Source organism: Eretmochelys imbricata, chromosome 2 (assembly GCF_965152235.1).
Source record: "Eretmochelys imbricata isolate rEreImb1 chromosome 2, rEreImb1.hap1, whole genome shotgun sequence".
In the NCBI taxonomy this organism is placed as follows: Eukaryota; Metazoa; Chordata; order Testudines; family Cheloniidae; genus Eretmochelys; species Eretmochelys imbricata.
This window is the reverse complement of record NC_135573.1, coordinates 60,075,644-60,096,586: the sequence shown is the minus strand read 5'-3', so window position 1 is coordinate 60,096,586 and position 20,943 is coordinate 60,075,644. Positions and strand designations below refer to the sequence as shown.

At 40.9% G+C, this 20,943-nt stretch overlaps 1 protein-coding gene across 1 annotated transcript in view; it reads left to right on the top strand.

Annotated features, from left to right (window-relative positions):
* Positions 1–20,943, top strand: part of PREX2 (phosphatidylinositol-3,4,5-trisphosphate dependent Rac exchange factor 2) — a 290,326-nt gene that overhangs the window by 228,281 nt on the left and 41,102 nt on the right. The window contains exons 36-37 of the mRNA XM_077808977.1: positions 14,887–14,953; positions 17,188–17,378. Of these exons, the coding sequence (XP_077665103.1) occupies positions 14,887–14,953; positions 17,188–17,378 (258 nt within the window). The remainder of the gene's footprint in view (positions 1–14,886; positions 14,954–17,187; positions 17,379–20,943) is intronic.

Genomic DNA, 20,943 nt, shown 5'->3' with positions numbered 1-20,943 from the left:
ATTCCTGGGTGCTGCAGTAATGCAAGTAATAAATACTGTAATAATGTTATTAAGATGTTTGAATCCTGAACACAATGTCATTATGGGAACTTTTGGGTTGGCTTAATAAATCTATTACTAATCTTGGATAACTGAGACTTAAAGGGACACAGTCAAGACATATTTTGTTTTGCTTATAATTTTGGATTTTTTTACTGTTCATCACCTTGATCACCTGGATCGATCGGTCCTTTAGCCCTTGTATAGATTGCGCCAATCACAACACGTCTTCCATTCTTCTTGTATCCTGGCCTTCCTTCTCTATCTGCGGCCCTGTTTTTTCACAATAAAATCTTTCCATCTCTTTGGAGGTCGGCCAAGCGGTTGTTTCAGTTCCCAGGGGTACCACTCAGCAGCAGCTGCAGTCCATTGATTGTCAGTGAGTCTCATTATATGCCTGCCCATCTCATTTTACTATGCCTGCTCTCAACAACAATGTCCTGCACTTCACTCTGTTGTCTGATCACTTCTTTGGGGACTCAGTTGTGGATTGAAATTCCCAGAATTCTTCTTTCCATTGCCCTCTCTGTGACAGACAGTTGCTGCTCCTCTGTCTTCGTCAGCACCCGTGTTTCGCTGCCACACAACATTGCAGGCAGTACTGTTGAGATGAAGAGGCTGGTGCATGTTGCTTTGTTGATTTTTACTTGGAGGATATCCCTGATAGAATTGAATTCAAACCAGCCTGCTTTCTTTCTTTGCGAGAGTTCACCTTTCTGATAGTGGCACATGTTAATTTCTTGGCCCAAACAGACATATTGCTCAACTTCTTCTGTTTGTTCTCCCTTGATTATTATTTGGGCTTTTGACAAGGTATCAGACCGCATAAATTTCATTTTGGATTGGTTAATTTTCAGTCCAACGTGGTTGCTTTTTGTGTTGAGTTCTCGCAGCATTTTCTGTAGTTTGATAGTATTTTTGGCGATCAACACAATATTATCTGTGAATCTGAGATGGTATACTGTTCATAATACCATAATAATAATAATTAATAATAAAATCTCACTCATATGATTTTAGTATACAGTATACCCCCAATTATCTGAATAGCAGGGGACAAACAGATGTTATTTGGATAATCAGGAGTTTGGATAGCCAAGAGGGCAGGAGCCATTCAGCCAGTCTGCTGAGAGGGGCCTCCTCCATGGCTCGGTGTTGAGTTCTCCTCTTTGCAGTCTTCTCCACGGAGGGTTTCTGCTCTACTACCTGAACCTCCCTCCCAGTGCTTAATTTGTAATGAAAAAGGTGCCAGGGCTCAAGCAATTTTTTACTTTCATAACTGACATGGCAAGCCCAGAGGTGCCGGGGCTTAGCCATGGCACAAATTAAGCACTGCTCCCTCCCCTGTTCCCCCAGCATAAGATACATGGGGGGCAAGGAAGGGATTTGGATAATGTGGAGGTTCAGATAATAGGGTTTCAGAAAGACAGAACTATGCTGTACTTTTACATCTGGTAAATACGTATTTTTCCTTTTTGTCACAAGGAGTATAAGTCAAAACAACTATCATTAACTTCATTTCATGGGCCTAAATCCTATAATCCTTATTCAGGCCTAACTCCCATTGATTTTTATGCAGTGTTGCCATTAGCTGGGACAGGTTTTGAAAGCTTCTGGAATATAAATTTTCAGATTGAACGGTGTTTTTAAGCTAACACTTTAAAAATTCCACTAACAGCAATAGGGACACCTGGTTCATCCTCCACAGGTTTATTCTTTACCCCCTTTCTAAAATAAGCGTAATTAATCCCTTTTCCATAAGGCAAGTAGAGTGGACAGAGTTACAAATTAAGTCCATGAGACGAGGCTGGGCCTCTTTAAATGACATTCTGAAATTGCTATTAAGAGGTATGTTGTCCTAGGAAATGGGAGTAGCTTCCTAGAGTGTGTGAGTGTGTATCTCAAGATATCTAGGAGTTTCTGTTCACCGGTATTCAGAGAAGCAGCTTTCAGCTGGTCAATGCCCCAAAATACTGTAAACATTTATTTTTTTATTAAAGGTATTTTGGTGCCTAAAGATGCAGATGGATACCTTGTGGCATTTTCAAAAGCATCTGGGTGCCTAGTTCCATTGATTTCAGTAATTTCCCGTTGATAGGAGTTTGGTATCCAGGCACTTTTGAAAATCCCACTAGGTACCTATCTGTATCTTTAGCTGTGTAAATACATTTAACAAAGTCCCTTGATGGGTTAGCAGAATTGGTGCAGGAGAAATTAAGCCAACAAATGAATGATGATGTGTGTGGACTGGTGAGGTTTGTTGAGAGGGAGATGGTAGGATAAGAGCTAGTTTGGAGTGGGAGAAGTTAGGACTAGGAGAAAACAGTGACAGGGTCACAAAGGGATAAATATTGTTTTCTCCCATCCTGCCCTTCACAGTAAGCAGTGTACAGTGTAGCACCATAAGCTTTTCATTTTGAAAGGGGTAGGTAATAAGAGAAGGCAGAATGTGCTGCTTTTTCTTCTGACCTGCCCATCAACCTTCCTTATCCCCCAATAAAACACATTCCTGTAACATCCCTGACTATGTGTAATGTCCCAGTTTTTTCTTTTAAAAAAAACATGATCAGTCTGTGGAAGAAGAGAGTACAAATTACTATCTGCAGCTCCACCAGCCATGTGGGTTCCAGTCACCACTGTACAGTAATAAATTTATGTATGCATTCAGCGGAGGAAATACATATTTATTTTCCTATTGCTTATCATTCTTTGTAATTTGGAACCATTCTTTTAAACCAGTTGTGTCGAGAATTATTGACAGATAGTTCTGTTCCCTTTTGTTCAGCAGAAGAGGAGAGAAAAGCAAAAACTACATGGTAGATGGAAAAGGCCTAGACAATAGCTTTCTCCTCCACTGTGATTTTCTTTTATATTTTTTAGGAGGTAAACGTAAGTCTGTTACTCTAAAGAAGCAATTATAATCAGTGAATTCAATGACAAATTATTTAGCTAACTACCCTCATTACATTGAACCTCTGATTATGCAGAATGTAATGGCTGTATTTTAAAAAAATATTTCATTCAAAAAGTAATATCAAATAGGTTCTGCATCTAAAGATTACTGTATCTATTTTCTGGCACTAATAGCCTTTCACCGCACGATGGTACATTTAATTAGCCTGTTACATGTCCATGTGGTTTTCATATCATTATTATTTTATTTCTTTAGTTTCTCTAGAGAAAGATAAGAAAAAGGGGAAATGTTTCCGTTTTCAGAATTTACACAAGAGCATAACAAATTGTATTTGAGGAACATAATCTCTTTGTCCCCGTACATAGAGCAACTCTTCAGCCTGTAGGTTTCTTGGCATGATAGGTTTTTTCTCCCCATACTATATAATGTAGTCAGGGCAGAAGATAGATATGATGGCACTCTTGGCTTCTGACTGTGAATTAAAATTCTCTAATAGTTACTTTGATACAAATCATACCGGATCTATAGTCACCGAGAAATCATTAATTACAATTTCAGATATTGAATGAAGGATCCCTGTCTCACTTGATAACAAATTTGATCGTGTTAATAGTCCTTGTCATTGCCTATCATATTCAGAAGAAAGTTGACAGACTATAGTAATTTTCACAGAATAAAACTAAGTTTTATGGAAATATTTCTGTTTTAACAGAGTGACACATTGATGAGATATGTGCAAATCTATGCCTTTCTTTAGACAAATATTTGATATACTGTTTTCTGTTTAATTATACAACACTAAAACTGGGTTGCACCGTGGTATATGCAAATTCACTATGTGCTTGATATGACTATATCAAAATGAAATCTGATATTTTGTAGATATTTAAGAAGTGCCAAAAATGAATTTGTTATAGATCTGTGAACTACATGTACATGACATATTTGATGAAGTAAGGAGATTCAGCATTAAATACTTATTCTCAAAGATATAAAATGAAAATAATACTTAAATTTGTCTCTAACAAACTTCATGAAAAACATTTTAGGTAAAACAGAAATTGAGATTCATTGCATCTAAATGAAATAAAATCAAAGAGAATCGAGAGATGCTGCTGAAAAAACTACATTCAGTTACATAGCTGGTATAAAAGAGATCCCCAGTGGTTTGAACAGAGTTTGGATTTTTCTTTACCAGCATTGTTCTCTTTTTCTTTAAATCTTTTACAAAATATAATGAATGTTTCCTTATATTAGTTAATACCATGAAACTTTGAAATGGGTATGAATTGACACAAATTACCATATTCAGAAGGACAGAGTTCTAACTCTGCAGATTCATTGATCTGAATAACTTCTTCATTCTGTTCTGGCTTCTTCAAATGCAAAGGAGGTAGATCTAAAGTATTTAAAGATGGGAGTCTGAAGCCTTTCACTTATTGGTCACCAATTTGAATTCAGTCCAGGATAGGAGTAACAAGAAATAATTATCATCCAATAATTATTTAGCAGCCTGTTTTTAATTATTTAATGATTTATTTAATGTCTAGTTTAATGGCCCATAAATACCCCCTGCAGTGACCACATCAACAAAAGTGGGCGGTAAGGAATGGAAGCCCCCAGCAGAGGATAAGTGATCACAACTGCTTCACTTCCTGATAATGGGGAGAAGAAAGGCAACTGGGGAGAAGAAAGGCCAGAACCTAGAAAGGGAGAACAGATGGAGACCTTTCCCCTAATGAAAAGGGCTGTTTTCAGGAGATATTGGAGAAAGAGACTCAATTTCCTGGGAACAGAAGCGTCTCTCCAACTCATGAGCTGGGGGAAGAAAAATCTGGCAGATCCAAAGAGGGGATGCAGTGGGCAGATGATTGAGTATTGCATTCCATTCCACTGCCATTTTCATCATCTCCCTTCCCCAACTTTCTAGGAACCTCTCCCTCTCTGTACCAGAAGGATAAGGCTTCACAGAGGTTGGGTACTAGGGGATAGAGCTGAGGAATCAGATGTTCTTCAGTGCATTATCCCCAGCTAACACCTCAGATAGCCATGCTGAGATCTCACAAGACTTAACTCTTCCATAGACCCTCCTCAGCAACTGGACAGCAGCCAATTCAGATGCTGGCAGGCCAGCTCCTGACAGTCATTCTGCTGCAGGGTTGTGGGGGCAAGAGAAAAAGCTTTCCTGGGCCCTGCTGTGTGCAACCCATGAGGGGCCGGCTCAGCTCTCCAGGGGATCGGGCTGGCCACTGGAGCTGGATGCAGCATGGAGCTGCGTAGGGCACCAGTAAATTTGGGGCAATTTGGTGCCCCAAATTTCCTGGTGCCCTACGCAGCTGTGTAGTTTGTGTATGGGTAGGGACGGCCCCACACGGGCACAGTGTCCCACGCAGACAATACAATCACTACAAGCGCTCCTGGTGAGGATGTGCATTGCTAACACAAGAAGGCAAGTGTGCACGTGCACAAGCAGTTTAATAACTGTGGTGGCTGTATGCCGACGTATGTTAGGTTGACATAATTTTGTAGTGTAGACATAGCCTTAGTGGGTACTGCAGTCACTTTCTCACTGTAAAGTCACCAGAGCATCACACAACCTGAATGGCATGACCAAATACTCAAAATGGCCTTACCTGGTCTTCCATTCATCTCCTTCCCGGATCCTCACTGTGTTACAAGCTCCGTGGAGATTTAACTTGGTGAAGACACTGGCAAAATGGAGTCTTTTGAACAGCTCTTTAATAAGTGATAAGGGGTACAGGTTTTGGATTGTAATCTTGTTCAGAGTTTGGTAGTCCACACAAGGCCAGAGAGAGCTGTTTCTCTTCCCCACAAAGAAGATTGGGGCCCCTGCTGGAGGTGTGAAAGGGCAAATGAACTCACTCTGCAAGTTTTCCTGAAGATAACTCCAGAGTGCCTGTAGTTTGGGTTCAGACAGGGAGCAAGTGTACTTGAAAGGAACCTCTGCTCCTGGCTGGAGGTCAATAGGGGAGTTATAGCTGTGATGGCGTGGTAGAGTGTCAGCTTTCTTTTTGTTGAACATGTTGGCATAGTGTTGGTATTTAACTGGAATCCCTGCAGCTGATACGGAGGTTATGTGGGTTGCTGGGGTCACCTTTGGAACCTCTCTTTGAATCTCCAGATTCTTTGTGGGACAGAGTAAACCATAAGGGGTTGTTTTATACTAAGGTCGGCTCTCAATAAACAGGACTGTTGAGGAGTCAGAGCTTACCATGCCTGACCACCACTGGATGTGCAGCTCATGGATAACGAGCCAGGGGATGCTAAGGACAACTGTACTGGATGAATGTGGTACATGAATCAGCCCAAACTGGAGGATTTCTTGGTGGCCTCAAAGGGTATTTACCTTTAATGGAGCTGTCTGGTGGATGACAGGTTCTGACAAAAAGAGTGACTCCAGTAATTTGGGGGATTCCTGGCACTGGGTGGGGATCTTGTGTGCTGAGGTGAACTCCAGATCCATGAAATTGCCTGAGGCACTCGAGTCCAGTAGCACCTCTAGGATGGTATCAGGCATTGCACTTTGCTGAAGTTGGTGAGGTAGTTGGGGATGCATTGGATGCTGATTGGCCATCACCAGGTTATCAGCAGACAAGTGTTGGTGTGGCCTACTGAGGAGAGATGAAGGGCACTAACCCAGCTTGGACCCCACATCCAAGCTGGACCTTGGGGGGTAGCTTGATGCAAAGTGCCCTGGGTTCCCAGAAGTATAGGAATAGGCCTGATCCCCAATGTTGACTCTTCTCCATATCCAGGAATTGGGACCAGATTAGGTAGACTTGCATGGGTTCAGTCAATGGAAAAGAGCCTGGTGATGGGCAGGGGCAGAGCCAGCAGGGCTGTTGGGACCTGGAAGGACCATCCTTTTTCTTGGCAGTGTTCACTCAGGTGGTCGCAGATCTTGATGGATAGGTCAACTGAGGTATCTAGGCTGTGTGGGGATTTCACCCATGCCATGGTTTTTCCAAGACCAGAGATGCCCAACCCAGGGTCTCCCCAGTAAGCAGGCTGATAGTTAACCCCACTTGTGTCTGGTCAGTGGGGTAGGACTGTGGAGGTGGCAGAAATAGGAGCTGACACTAATTTATGAACCCACAACATTTGTTGTGATCTCCATTGAACTTGTTAGGCAGGTGGACCTTGGGCTCGTGGGGTGTGGGGGATAGAGCTGAAGGTGGTGCAACTTGAGCTTTCAGGACCACGTTCTGTGCCTGAAGGGCAGCAACATGAGCCTGCAAGGTCCATAGCGCTCCAACTATCTCTGTCAGAGAGATATTGGCCTTTGTAGGATCCATGCTTGCCACATCAGTTCTAGTTCCCTTACTGTTTGTGGTTTTAAAGCTACTCAAACTGTTGGAGACTGGGACATGGGTGGTCAAGCCTAGTGACTAAAGCAGGAGTCAGGCCTAGAGGTTGCCGCAGGAATTGGTGGCCAGGCTAGGAGTCCACAGTCAGAGCCAGAGTCAGAGGCTGGATTCCAGGGCCAAGTGTCAGAGGCAGAGGCAGAACTCAGGAATCAGAGCCAAGGTCAGAGCCAGGTTACCTGGAATGAGGCAAGGCAGGAGCAAGGCTGGGAATAAGCAAGTGTAGGAACTATCACAGCCATGGAGGAATGCTTTGAGCAGCTGCTGAATTGCTGCTGCTTCTCGGCTTACGAGTTGGTCTCCAATTGGTGGTGTAGCGAATCAGGCAGCCTGCTACAGTCTAGCTGCACTTGTCAGGTTGCCCGGAAGCGGCTCTGATGCAGGCCCTATTTCTTGATGCTATGCCACTTGTGATGAAGCAGGCAAAGAGGTCTAAATTTCTTTCTCCTATACAGGGAGCCAAGTCAAGCCTCATAGAACATCTTCTGGACCATAAATCATTTCATAAACTCCAACTGCTTTTACTTAATTCTAGAACCCCTTCTGGCTTCTCAGAATTATCATCTTATTTCAAAGAGAGGATCATCTGCATCCAGGATGGCCTCATGAGCTGCTTAGAACAACAAGTTGAGAGTAGGATCAGAAACCTGACTTCCTTTGGATTACTTGTGTGTTCTAGATTGGACCAGTATCTTAGACTGAGGTCCAGTTTGACTCCTAAATATATGACAAGTGAATGGAAAGGGAATGGACAATCCTCAATACAGACTGTAAGGGGTTGATTGGCCAGGCAGTTGTTCAGATAGAAGATTGTGGCCAACATCTCAGACTCGCTTCATGTAAGTCTCCATTGCCGAAGATGAGTGGCCAGAGCATTTATGTCCTGGCTGAGTGCCTTTTCAATATCTGACCCTTTGATCAGCTCCCACAGTGCCTTGATCCAGAAACAAGCAGGAACCTCCTGAAGAGCACAGGCAAATGAACCTCAGTCTTGGCACTGGTATTTGTTCTAGCAGAATAGAGTGGAGCAGTTTGGGGCAGAAGCTGGCATACACATCTCATTGATTCAGAGCTGAACACAGCCACCTGTATCATTAGTGCTTGCCTAAGCCACAAATTATGATGTAGGTTGTTGGCTCAAATAGCTCTTTCAAAATTTTAATGAGATGCCATTACCCTTAAACTATATGAAGGGCTATGATGATGAAAACAACCTGCTGCGCACAAGGCTGACAGTGGTTCCAGTAGATGTAAATAAGCAACACACTTCCTATAAGAAGTTCTGCTTGCCTCCAGAAGAAAACACAATCACCTGCATTTCCTGCTGATATTTGACAACTGACTTTGCAACATCCTTTTGCTGCAGCCATTCATGCACCTACGTACCCTGCTGCCAATTTTGGATGAATAACAGCATATTATGGCTGACAGTTATGTCCTCGCATTGTGGCAGCAACTCTGGGATAGAGAGGGAGACATGCTGATGAATTTCAGAAGCCCTAACTTACGTCCGTGTTTGCAGCTTGGGACACAGATGCTGGACTAGGCTTAATAGGTTGCTGACTGGAACAGCCAGTGTGGCTGCCACAATGCAGAGATTTGGCTTAGATCAGGGGTGGGCAAACTTTTTGGCCTGAGGGCCAACTATATGCAAAACTATATGGAGGGCTGGGTAGGGAAGGCTGTGACTCCCCAAACAGCCTGGTCCCCACCCCCTATCCACCCTTTCCCACTTCCTGACCCCTGACTGTCCCCCTCAGAACTCCTGACCCATCCAACCCCCCCATCCCCGCTCCTTGTCCCCTGACCGCCCCTTCCTGGGACCCCTACCCCTAACCGCCCCCTGGGACCCCAGCCCCTATCCAATTGCCCCTTCTCCCTGTCCCCTGACAGGCCCTGACCGCTACCCACACCTCCGCCCCTTGACAGGCCCCCTGGGACTCCCACACCTATCCAACCCACCCCCGCCCCGCTCTCTGTTCCCTGACTACCCTGTCCCCTATCCACACCCCTATCCCCTAACAGGCCCCCTGGGACCCCCACGCCTATCCAGGCCCCCTTTTCCCAGTTCCCTGATCATCCCCCCGCCCCCAGAACCTCTGCTCCATCCAACCGCCCCCTGCTCCCTGTCCCCTGACTGCCCCCCGGGACCTCCCACTCCCTGCCCCCTGACCATTCCGGAGCCAGCCACACCACCGCTGAGGCTGCTGGGGAGGGGAACAGCGGGGGAGGGGCCAGGGACTAGCCTCCCCGGCCCAGAGCTCAGGGGCCGGGTAGGATGGTTCAGTGGGCTGGATGTGGCCCACGGGCCGTAGTTTGCTCATCTCTGGCTTAGACCAATTTTCATAGTGTGACTGTGGGACAGTGAAGCCGATGGTCAAACATGTGGAGGAGGAGTGCACAATTAGAAGATTGGAGGGTGGACTACAACCCCTTACTACCCTTGATGATGCAGCAGTTAGATGGCTGAACAAACTAAATATTGACTTGTGATGCACAGAAAAGAAGACTTGTGTGTAAAGTGATATGTATATGTCTTTTCAGGATCAGAGCTGCTTTCTTTTCTTATAAGTCAGTCTCTCAAGCCTTTAAATGTCTGAATTACTTTTGTGAGACACCATCAAATGTTTCACTATAATCAAGACATTACAAGAATGGCATTCCTTTTATCCACAATTTATGGATAGCTTGATCAAAAAAGCATGTATTTATCTGACCGGTTTTTTTTTAAAACCCAAGCAGTTTATTCTATCTAGTTCCCTTACAGAGTTCCCTCCAAATATTTGTTCCATTATTAAAGATTGTTGCACAACGCTTGTTTGATAAAATATACTATATGTGGTAACTCACTGTAGTTTTCTATCTTTTTATAATAAGAATGGTCTACACAGCTTATCAAATGGAAATTTTTTTAGAGCAGTTCTAATAGCATTTGGTGCATGCACGCAGAGTACTATGATTTCATTCTTATTCACTTCAAATGGATTAGAAAATATCATCCAAATTGGGTACTGTGCCAAGATTGCCATTACCTTTTCCCCTGAAATTTGATTAAGGACCTTAACAGGCATTCAGTAATTAAGTGAAGTGCTTTGGAAATTTATACGCTGTCCACAATTTGTCATGTTCTGAGAAAAACTGAAGACAAGTTTGATGAAAAATAAAACACTTGAGAAATATTTGGGACTACTAGCTGATTCTAGCTATGGTTTCATTTTTAATAGGATATCTTAGATTTGTAAAATTAATATTGTTCAATTGATTTTTTCAATTTTAGTACTTTAGGTTAATGAATAATTGACTTTATTAATGTAGTATTAATTTAATTCTGTATCCCTTTACAATGCCCATTTTGCTTCATTTTCAGCATGGAGCAGGTTATTTTTTGTATAGTCCATTAGTGGGTATACTGTTCTGTATTTAGTTATTAGTTTTTTAATGCAGCTGAATTTGCTGAAAAAATGGTATAAAGAGGATGGGAATACTGAACAGATTCTGAATGAGTAAATTTCCCTGTGACATAGCAGCAGAAAGTAATGTCGGCTTTTATTCTGGTAATCTTCAATACATGAATGGCATAATGACACTTACATTTGTTTTTAGCTCTGCTATACGGTAACACTGAAAAGGTTGGTCTGTTACTGCTGAGGTAACCGTTATGCACTGTGGTCAGTCATGTAGCATTAATAACAATTTTTTCCTGCAAATCTCTTGTCCTTCTCTATTCTCCACTTCCTTTGGAAGCCGAGTTTATTCAAGGTGGCATTACAGACTCACTTTAATTGTAAATAATAGAACTAGATCGGTATCATTATGGCTTTTTGGGGTGAATCTACATCTTCTGTCTGGAATAAAAAATATCCTCTCAAAACCACAAAACTAAATGCAGCAGACTCTAGTAGTATTAGAGGGTGTCAGATTTTAATAAGGCAGTTATTACTGGTAACTCAAATAATTAAGGTTATTAAAATTTGCACTCTGTAGCCCTGACCCTGCAAACACATGCATGCGAATAGCTTTACTTTTGTGAACAGTGCCATTGAAATTAATGGGAGTAAGGTCATGTGAGTAAGGTTATGCAAGTGGATATGTATTTGCAGGATCGGGGCCCAGGATGATCCTATCATTTGTGGATGATGCTGTAAGTGCACATTTCCTTTCTATTTTCATATTCATACTTTACTGTAGTTTAAAATAATTCTTTAGTTACAAATTAAACATGGTATTTCTACCACATGCCATCTCCAGCAATCCTCCACTGATAGGCTGTGCCTTCCTCCTGATGGAGACTGTTGGCAGTTATCTTATTGACAGTGCACCAAGGTAATAAGCCACACCAATTCTGCTTAGGTGTCAGATGCCCTGCCACTGACAGAAAGACAAGCATGGTGGTTCCAGCTGCCTGATCTTTGTTTTTCATACTTTTTAGTTTTCATTGTCTTTTAGAAGAGTAAGAAACAGTTTGTTCCTTTATTTAATTTACTCTTTAAAGTTCATTTTCTTCTATCTCACTATCCATCCTTACTACCATACTGATCTCCTATTAAAACAACTATAAACCCTTTTATTCACTTTAAGTTGCTTACAATTATTTTACAATCTATAGAACTGACTGAAATTTTCAAAATTTTGATGTTTTTTTACTTCCCCAAATTTTTTTTCTTTAAAATGTTTGTGAAAATTTTCCCATTTTTGACAAGGTCCAGTTATTAATTTAATAGATTATTTTTTGTTTGTAATAATAAACTGTTTTCTGTGACTCAAAAGTAAAGCTGTTACAACAGATTTGAACTCATGTTCTCCTACCCTGCTCTGCATAACATCTTGTTCAGAATTTGTTCAGTCCAAGTTCAAGAGTGGCCTTCACTGCCACCAAGTGAAGTCAGATATGCTGTCACCATGGATTTCTATGCAGCACATTCAGGAACAGCTGTATGAGCATCATAGAGTAACAGAACACTTTGAAATTGCTCCAGCTAGACCTTAAAGGAAACCAGCAATAGCTACTGATAGGGAGTCTTTAATACTAATTTACTGACATTTGAAAATGCCACATAGATGGTAGGCTGGTGATAGTGTCTGATAAGTGATGCTACTCATACGTCTGTTGGAAAAATAAAAATTCTCCTTGGTCTATGAATATGAGCAGGCAGACGATGAAGTGGTGCTACCACTGGTAGGTAGCATGCACTGGATGTTTGTGATATGGTGAGCTGTGACTGGGGAGTAAGGAAAGGGTCTTGGGGAATAATGAGTCAGTTCTTAATAACAAGTTAGTCTTCTTTGAACCATTTGTACAGTGTTAGAGTTCTGCAGCAGATGCTGTGAGGGGAGGATAGATCAGAGGCTTCTTTTCCTCCAGTATTCTTAAGCAAAGTAAGCAGTTATGGGATAAAAGGGACTGGTAACTGCTTAAAAGATAGAAAACAAATGGTAGGAATAAATGGTCAGTTTTCAGAATGGAGAGAGGTATATAGTGGTGTCCCCCAAAGGTCTGTACTGGGTCTGGTCCTATTTAACATATTCATAAATGATCTGGAAAAAGGGGTAAACAGTGAGGTGACAAAATTTACAGATGATACAAAACTACTCAAGATAGTTAAGTCCAAGGCAGACTGCAAAGAGCTGCAGAAGGATGTCTCAAAACTGGGTGACCAGGCAACAAAATGGCAGATGAAATTCAGTGTTGATAAATGCAAAGTAATGCACATTGGCAAACATAATCCCAACTATACATATAAAATGATGGGATCTAAATTAGCTGTTACCACTCAAGAAAGAGATCTTGGAGTCATTGTGTATAGTTCTCTGAAAACATCCACTCACTTTGCAGCAGCAGTCAGTAAAGTGAACAGAATCTTGGGAATCATTAAGCAAGGGATAGATAATAAGACATAAAATATAATATTGCCTCTGTGTAAATCCGTGGTATGCCCACATCTTGAATACTGCGTGCAGATGTGGTCGCCCCATCTCAAAAAAGATATATTGGAATTGGAAAAGGTTCAGAAAAGGGCAACAAAGATGACTAGGGGTATGGAACGGCTTCCATATGAGGAGAGATTAATAAGACTGGGACTTTTCAGTTTGCAAAAGAGACGACTAAGAGGGAATATGATTGAGGTCTATAAAATCATGACTGATGTGGAGAAAGTAAATAAGGAAGTATTATTTACTCCTTCTCATAACACAAGAACCAAGGGTCACCAAATGAAATTAATAGGTAGCAGGTTTAAAACAAACAAAAGGAAGTCTTTTTTCATACAACGCACAGTCAACCTGTGGAACTCCTTGCCAGAGGATGTTGTGAAGGCTAAGACTATAACAGGGTTCAAAACAGAATGAGATAAATTCATGGAGACATTGGTCCATCAGTGGCTATTAGCCAAGATGGGCAGAGATGGTGTTCCTAGCCTCTGTTTGCCAGAAGCTGGGAATGGGAAAGAGGGGATGGATCACTTGATGATTACGTGTTCTGTTCATTTCCTCTGGGGCACCTGGCATTGGCCACTATCAGAAGATAGGATACTGGGCTTGATGGACCTTTGGTCTGACCCAGTATGGCTGTTCTTATGTACTGAAGGAGTGGGGTTATCCAGTTTTAGGACAGGGGAGGAAAAGGATAATATGGAAGGTCTGTGAACAAGATCTGAGCATACTGTGTACCATATGGAATACCAGCCTCTGTCCTTTGACAGAATACATGCTGCATTTTTATGTTCTACAGACACTTCCTATGCAATATTAATTATTAAGCGGTTGGCTCTGGGTCTGTTGGTCTTTCTCTCTCACATTGCATTTTATTTTTATGTTGATGAACAATATTTGCATTCAGTTGCTTCTTTATACACCAAATCATTTTCATATAGGCGGGTGGAAATTATGCAGAGAAGCAGTTGAGTATAGTTTGTTGTATATATAAAAATTGGTTAGTTCCAGTCATCACCCTGTTCACTTTGCCTGTATGGTATATCTTTCCCCCACTCTGAGTTTTTTTAGTTTCTTTTTATATTGTAGCCTTTCGGGGCAGTGACAATGTCTTTCCTTATGTCTGCACTGTGCTTAGCATATTTGGGGTGCTCCTCTAATATAATTAACTTCCATAACCATATGCTAATACACAAGCATGCAGTGCATGAGAATCAAAAACTATAAATGCAAAAGGTCTCAAAATCATTTTTAAAATCTGAACAGTTATCAAGTCTCTCTCAGGGAAGATTTTGATGAAGGCCAATTCCAGATCCAAGTTTTTCTAGTAACTTTGCAGTAAAACACACTGCAGAAGTTCTGATGCCCAGTCTATACTCAGATGCACATCATTCAGTGACCCATTATGCTGCAGCGTGCCAAGAAAAAACATGTTCATAATGTCTTTAAAAAGAAGAGCATTAGTGCACCCTTACCCTTCATTTTGTTCCAGCCCTTTCTTGTCTCATGTCCTTAAGTCTAAAAAACCCTTCATAAATCAAAGGACTTTTCAGTTATATTTAAAGTATATGTTATAGAAGCTTTTAAACAATTAACAGTTTTGTTTGTTTGTACTCTCAGGGCATTCTACCTGGACAAGTCGAACCTCCCTCCAAATTCAACATCTAAAGCTGCTTATATAGATAAGGTAAACAATAATATTAAGTGTTTAATTAAAAACTCTGTATGTTACACATTATCCTAATCCCTTTCTTTTGGCTTGAGTTGAATTATTTTGAGGTATTGTTTCAGGGCTCTGTTATGGCTTTTACCCCAGCTCTGCATTACGGATGGTCTGACATAGCAGTGCCCTTGTAGGAGGCATTGTGGTTCAGGAAATGCAGTACATGCTCATGTGTGAAGCCGACCTGTTTGCTCTGACTTTAGCAGAGAGTAAAGGGGCAGAGCCATGGCCTGGTCTCCTCCTTATCCCTTTGGGTACTGTCAGGGGTGTTTGCAGGCAATAGTCCCTGTGCCCAGGAGAATGAAGTTGGTGCACTGTCCCACAGTCCCTCCAGTATTTTCCTCACAAGGTTGCCCTTAGAACTTTCCCACGATGGCTCCCCTAAAATGGATTCCTCTTTCCATTTTAAGAGGGGAAAAATCCTCCTTTTATGCCTAAAGCACTACCTAGCATGATATCCAGCTTTTTATCTGACATCCATTTTACAGCCTACAGTTTTATATTTCATAAAGCCTTGTCTCAACTAGAAACTAGTACCAGTTGAAACGAGTGCAAGCTAAACTGATGTAACTAAATATTAAACCATGTTAAGTGAGTCTATGTAAGCAGTTTGCATTGGTTTAGCTACATTTATTTTTAAATCACTTTAGTTAAACCAGTGCACTTTTCAAATATAGGTAAATATAAGTATAAGTAAGGCTACCATTTCCCTGGTGAATTAAAATTGCCATTAGGGAGTGCTTTTCTAGATTTTAAAACATTTCTTCTTTGGTTAGCAGGTTTCTCTCTATGGGAATCCCTAGGTATCTCATGGGCAGAGAGAATCAGGGCTTTGTATGACAAGAACTGCAATGTGACTTGAGCCTCATTTCACTTTTTTACCAAACACTGTGGGAGAGACGCAGCCTTTTGTTACCAGATCATGAAGACAGTCTTTCCTATCTTTGTGTGTATGTGTATGTGTACGTGTATGTATAAATTCAATATTATGCTGTTAAACTCTTTCTCTATGTATGTATCATTTCAATCTGGATACCGTTAGGGGTTGGCAACCTGTGGCTCCAGAGCTACATGCAGCTCTTTGGCTGTCCCCTTGCAGGCAGCCTTTTTTTGAGAACCCCTTCCTGCACCCAAACTCCCTCCCAGACCCCGCACCCTCTCCTGCATCCCAATCCCCTGCCCCAGCCCGGAGTGCCCTCCTGTTTATATTCAAATTCAAATGGCAGAAGTCTCATTGAAAGTATTGGTGAGTAGTAATAACTTTATTATGTTCAATTATTATTAGCTGATAAATTTTAACTCTACAAGTAGCTTTGTGTGTGATGTGACTCTTGAATTATTTTGGTCAAAGACCAAAACAAAAAAATGTCTCTTCTTCTTTGAAAGGTTGCCGACCCCTGTACTTTCTTTTCAGTTTTGTTGCAAAGTTAATTATTATTGTTTGTGGTTTCTTCACTCCTATTTTACTGCTTACTATTCTTTCAGTATGCAGTGTTGCTGTAGCTCTGTTAGTCCCAGGGTATTAGAGAGACCAGGTACGTGAGGTAATATCTTTTATCGGATCATATTCTGTTGGTGAAAGAGAAAAGCTTTTGAGCTTACAGAACTGAGGAACAGCTCTGTGTAAACTCGAAAGCTTGTTTCTCTCACCAACAGAAGTTGGTCCAATAAAAGATATTACCTTACCCACCTAGTCGCTCTAATATTCTTTCAGTAGTTAGTCAGGATTAGTGAATGGCCATTTGCATAAACATAGGACAGTTTTGTCTTACCTGTATGCTGATCTTCTCTTAGTGGTCGTGCATCAGTCCCAGCACTACTCCCTTTTGTGTCTATCTTTGCATTTGTCTTTCACTGCATTATTCCTTCTTTGGAAATACTCCTGCCCATGTGTAGTCAGGTGGAGAGGACTAACACAGTTGAGATGTGCCCCGGGGATTATACAGTCAGTGAAAATACCCATATAGCGATTTAAAAAAAAAGTCTTAAATATTGTCATATATTGTGTGCTTTGTGCATACCCTTTCAACTGTGTGCTTTGAAAGCAGCTGGACTCAGGGTTTGGCCCACAGTGCTCGTGTGTTCTAGTCTGGAGTCATTAAACTCAGAAACAATTTAGTTGTCACTCTCCCAGAAGAGAACTTCACATGCATCTTGATGGCAAATGTCTAAATCTCTCTGTTCTCCTTTGCTTGCAGCTGATGCGGCCCCTCAATTCTTTGGATGAACTTTACCGACTGGTAGTGTCTTTTATCCGATCCAAGCGCACAGCAGCCTGTGCTTACACTGCTTGCAGTGCCTCTGGAGTTGGATTGCTGTCAGTTTCTTCAGAACTCTGTAGCAGACTTGGAGCTTGCCACATCATAATGTGCAATAGTGGAGTTCATCGGTATGGCAATTTATCCACCTATCTTTGCTTTAGTCAGTCATTGCAATCCAGTTTGGAGAATAATTTTATTCCATGTTTTTCTGAGTGTAGTAGTTTCTATCTAATAGACTCTTAAAAGATTAGTCATGGTGAGAATCTGGAAGATAAAAGTAGTTGCAGTGATTGACAAAATGAGTAATATAATTTTTGCTTGTATAGTTGCAATAGATTATTCGTCGTACAAATTAGTACAAGGCAGAAATATTAAAATTTCTAAAGCATGACAAGGAAGGTTTCCTATTTGCATAATACATTGTGTATTTTATACTGAACTCCAGTATAGGCAAGACATTTTAACATCTAGTGTTTGTTTTATACACTGGAGGGAATCTTAGTAGCAATAGATCTCAAAAACCAAAACTATGTATGCACTACTGCAGGTCTGATCCAGAATAACCAGAAGCACTGTATCCTGGGGTAATACTTGGCATGACCAATTCGATTACAGAAAATGAACTCAGACACTTGACGTTTTGAATTTTCAATTGATTTGCTATATACTGCACTGTACTAAACTCTGAGCGACCTTAACATACATCTAAATAACCAATTTTATAAAGGTCACCAGGATGGTAGTGAAATTCATCCAAGAAAACAGTACGTGTAAGTACCAGTGGGGTAGGATTAGAACTTTGTGTGAATTACAGCAAACATGAAAGAATAACAGTTGAGGAAAATAATCTTTAGGTAAGTATTCTGTAATGGTTCTTTATACAACCCAGAAGCTGATGCTAACATGATCCTTTTTTGTATCCATCAGGATACAATCTATAGATTCCAGTTATCAGTTTAAAAATGGTGTGTTCATTCTCATGATTCACTGTTTCAAACTCCTTATACAATTAATTTCTGATCCTTCGAAAATTTTCATTTGAGCAGCATCAATTACAAATTTGTTGGGTTATAACAAAAATAACTTTCTTCTTAATTTTAAGTATTGTCCATCTTTCTAAAAAGAACTTTGGAAAAACAGTATAGTGCCAGTCCAATGCAGAATATCAGGCATGACAAACTGGAAAAGGTCAGCAAGGTATCAGAGAAACAATCAATAAGTGCATGTTATGAAACAGACTTGCCATCTTTATCAACTAAGATCTGATGGCGCATTTGTATGACACTGCATTATTGGCAGACTAGTGTACGTAGCATGAAGTATATTGTCCTCTGTTTTAGAGAGACAAGGTGAGTGAGGTAATATCTTTTATTGGACCAACTTCTGTTGGTGAAAGAGGCAAGCTTTCAAGCCACACAGAGGTCTTCTTCAGGTCCTTCTGCAGGTCTGTCTCATCCATTTGTCTCTATAGTACTCTGTTTTAGGCAGTTATATGAGATAATGATATTTTTTAATACCATCCTCTGTACCAGAGCAGGATGGTTGTGTTTATCCTTCCTTTAGCATGTGGGAACACTATATAAGCTGGATCAGCATGACATTTTCAGAAGGCCATAAAGCCTTTATGCTTTACTCTATCTATTTATCCAGATTTAACATTTTTACAGGTAAGACATTTTTGATGACTTAGAGAATCCCATTTTCCAAGTTATAACTCCAGCTAAATCTCCTACTCAACCAATGGAAATATGGGCAGCATTTCTTTCCTTCTTTTCCCTCCACTGCTCCGATGAGGAGCAGCATCTTCTGTCTCCCATGTGCCTTTTCCCTTGATTTTTCCTTTAAAATGTTACTGTGAAAGAGACTGTCATCTGCATAGTGAACAGGGATTTAAACAGTTCAGCCTTGCCCAGAACATATTATATAAGAACAGTGGTACTTAAAAATGGATCGACCCCAAGAATTGAAAGGTCATGAATTATTCAGGCTGGCCTATTGACAGGAATATTAGATACCTGTCTCGCCAAGAATTATGCGTTTGTGTGCATATGCTTTATCTATAGCCAAACATCCAAAGATTATCATAGATGGAAGAAAGAGAGGGTTCTATTTGGGCATAATTGTCTTTCTGGTGCTTATTAGAGATGGGCATAGTACCATGAATATTTATTTGAATGGTTAATTAATTCACTTTAACTGGGTTTGTGAATTTCCAGAGAATATTCTACACAGAGAAAGTGTTTACTAGCAGAAATATTTGAAAAAAGGTGAATTTTAAGTCGCTATTGTAGCATACTCACAGAAAATGAAATTTGAATTTGCAAAAGTGAATATTTTGTCAAAAATCTGTTTGTTGTGGTAGGTTTTTTTGAGTTACACTCAACTGGAGGACAGAAACATACCATGCGAACCACATGTCCTATCAAAGCATCCTGAATATCAAATATGGAGAATGAACAGCTAGTGCACAACTTACAGATCATGAACTATTCAGAATTATTGGGAATATAACTTTAAATAATGGGGATGTATTTGATAAAATCATAAGCTTGACATCCTTGAACAGAAAGACAATTCTTTCAATAAATTATACACTGTGAATTATTCACTCAGCAGCAGTGCCCATTCATATGCATAAATTATAAAATGTCTCATGAAGTATAGGGGCCTAAACAAAAGATTAGGAATCAGACACACTGATTTTTATAGACTATTTTAGGAGCAGTGAGGTAGAGTTAAATGGATCACATAGAGGATTACATCGGGATGTCAAAAGATTTATCAGGGCAAGCTATCTTTGTAAAGTAAAGGGCTAGAACACTTAACCATAAAAACATGAATGTAGCTCTACAGTCCCTGAATGCAGCGCCATTTGAGCCTTTGCAAAAGACTTCATTATTTTACTTATCTACTGACACTGCCTTTCTGGCAGCCATGTGTTCAGGGGGAAGATCAAGAAAAAATCCTTGCATTATCAATTAGAGATCTTTTACTATAAGTCCACAAAGACAAAGTAGTAAACTACAACAGATTTTATACCCCAGGTTTTGGGGTGGTTCTTTTGGCCCAAATCTTTAAAGGTTAAGAAAAAACACTGCATTTATTGGATTAGAAGGCAATTTTGAGCAATTATTTAGAGAGGACTTAAAGTTAGAAATTGTAGTGCTGTTGGGACAGCAGCAAGGAGGGGGATGGCATCCTCTAACGTCTATGTTATATGTGACAAGGTGTGTCATGAGTATGTTTGTCCTTAGGGTTCTGTGTTGGGGGATGGGAGCTAAGAAATTTCAGCTCAAATCTTACTTTGTCTCTCTAGCCTACTCATGGTGTATTCTGTGCTTCCATGCCCCAGTGCTGATTACAAGCATTCCAACTTCCCAAGCTTTCCCCGTGCCCACAGGGTCTACTCTCTGGCCTGCTGAAATTGCACCTCACCCTCACTCATGACTAGGCAGAGAGCCTCCTGCTTACCAGGTAGAGAACTGCCTTTGCACAGCCTTATCTCCCCACTGCCATGGTTATTGGCACTGACTTTACTCCTGGAATTCCTGCCACCAGCACCTTTCATACATGCTGCTTGGTGCAAGGCAAGGATGGGAATGGCATCAGGGGATGATGATCCAGAGCAGAAAGACAAGCTTCTGAAGGAGATAGAGGGGGACAAGCTTCTGAAGGGGCTAGAGGATGGGGCTA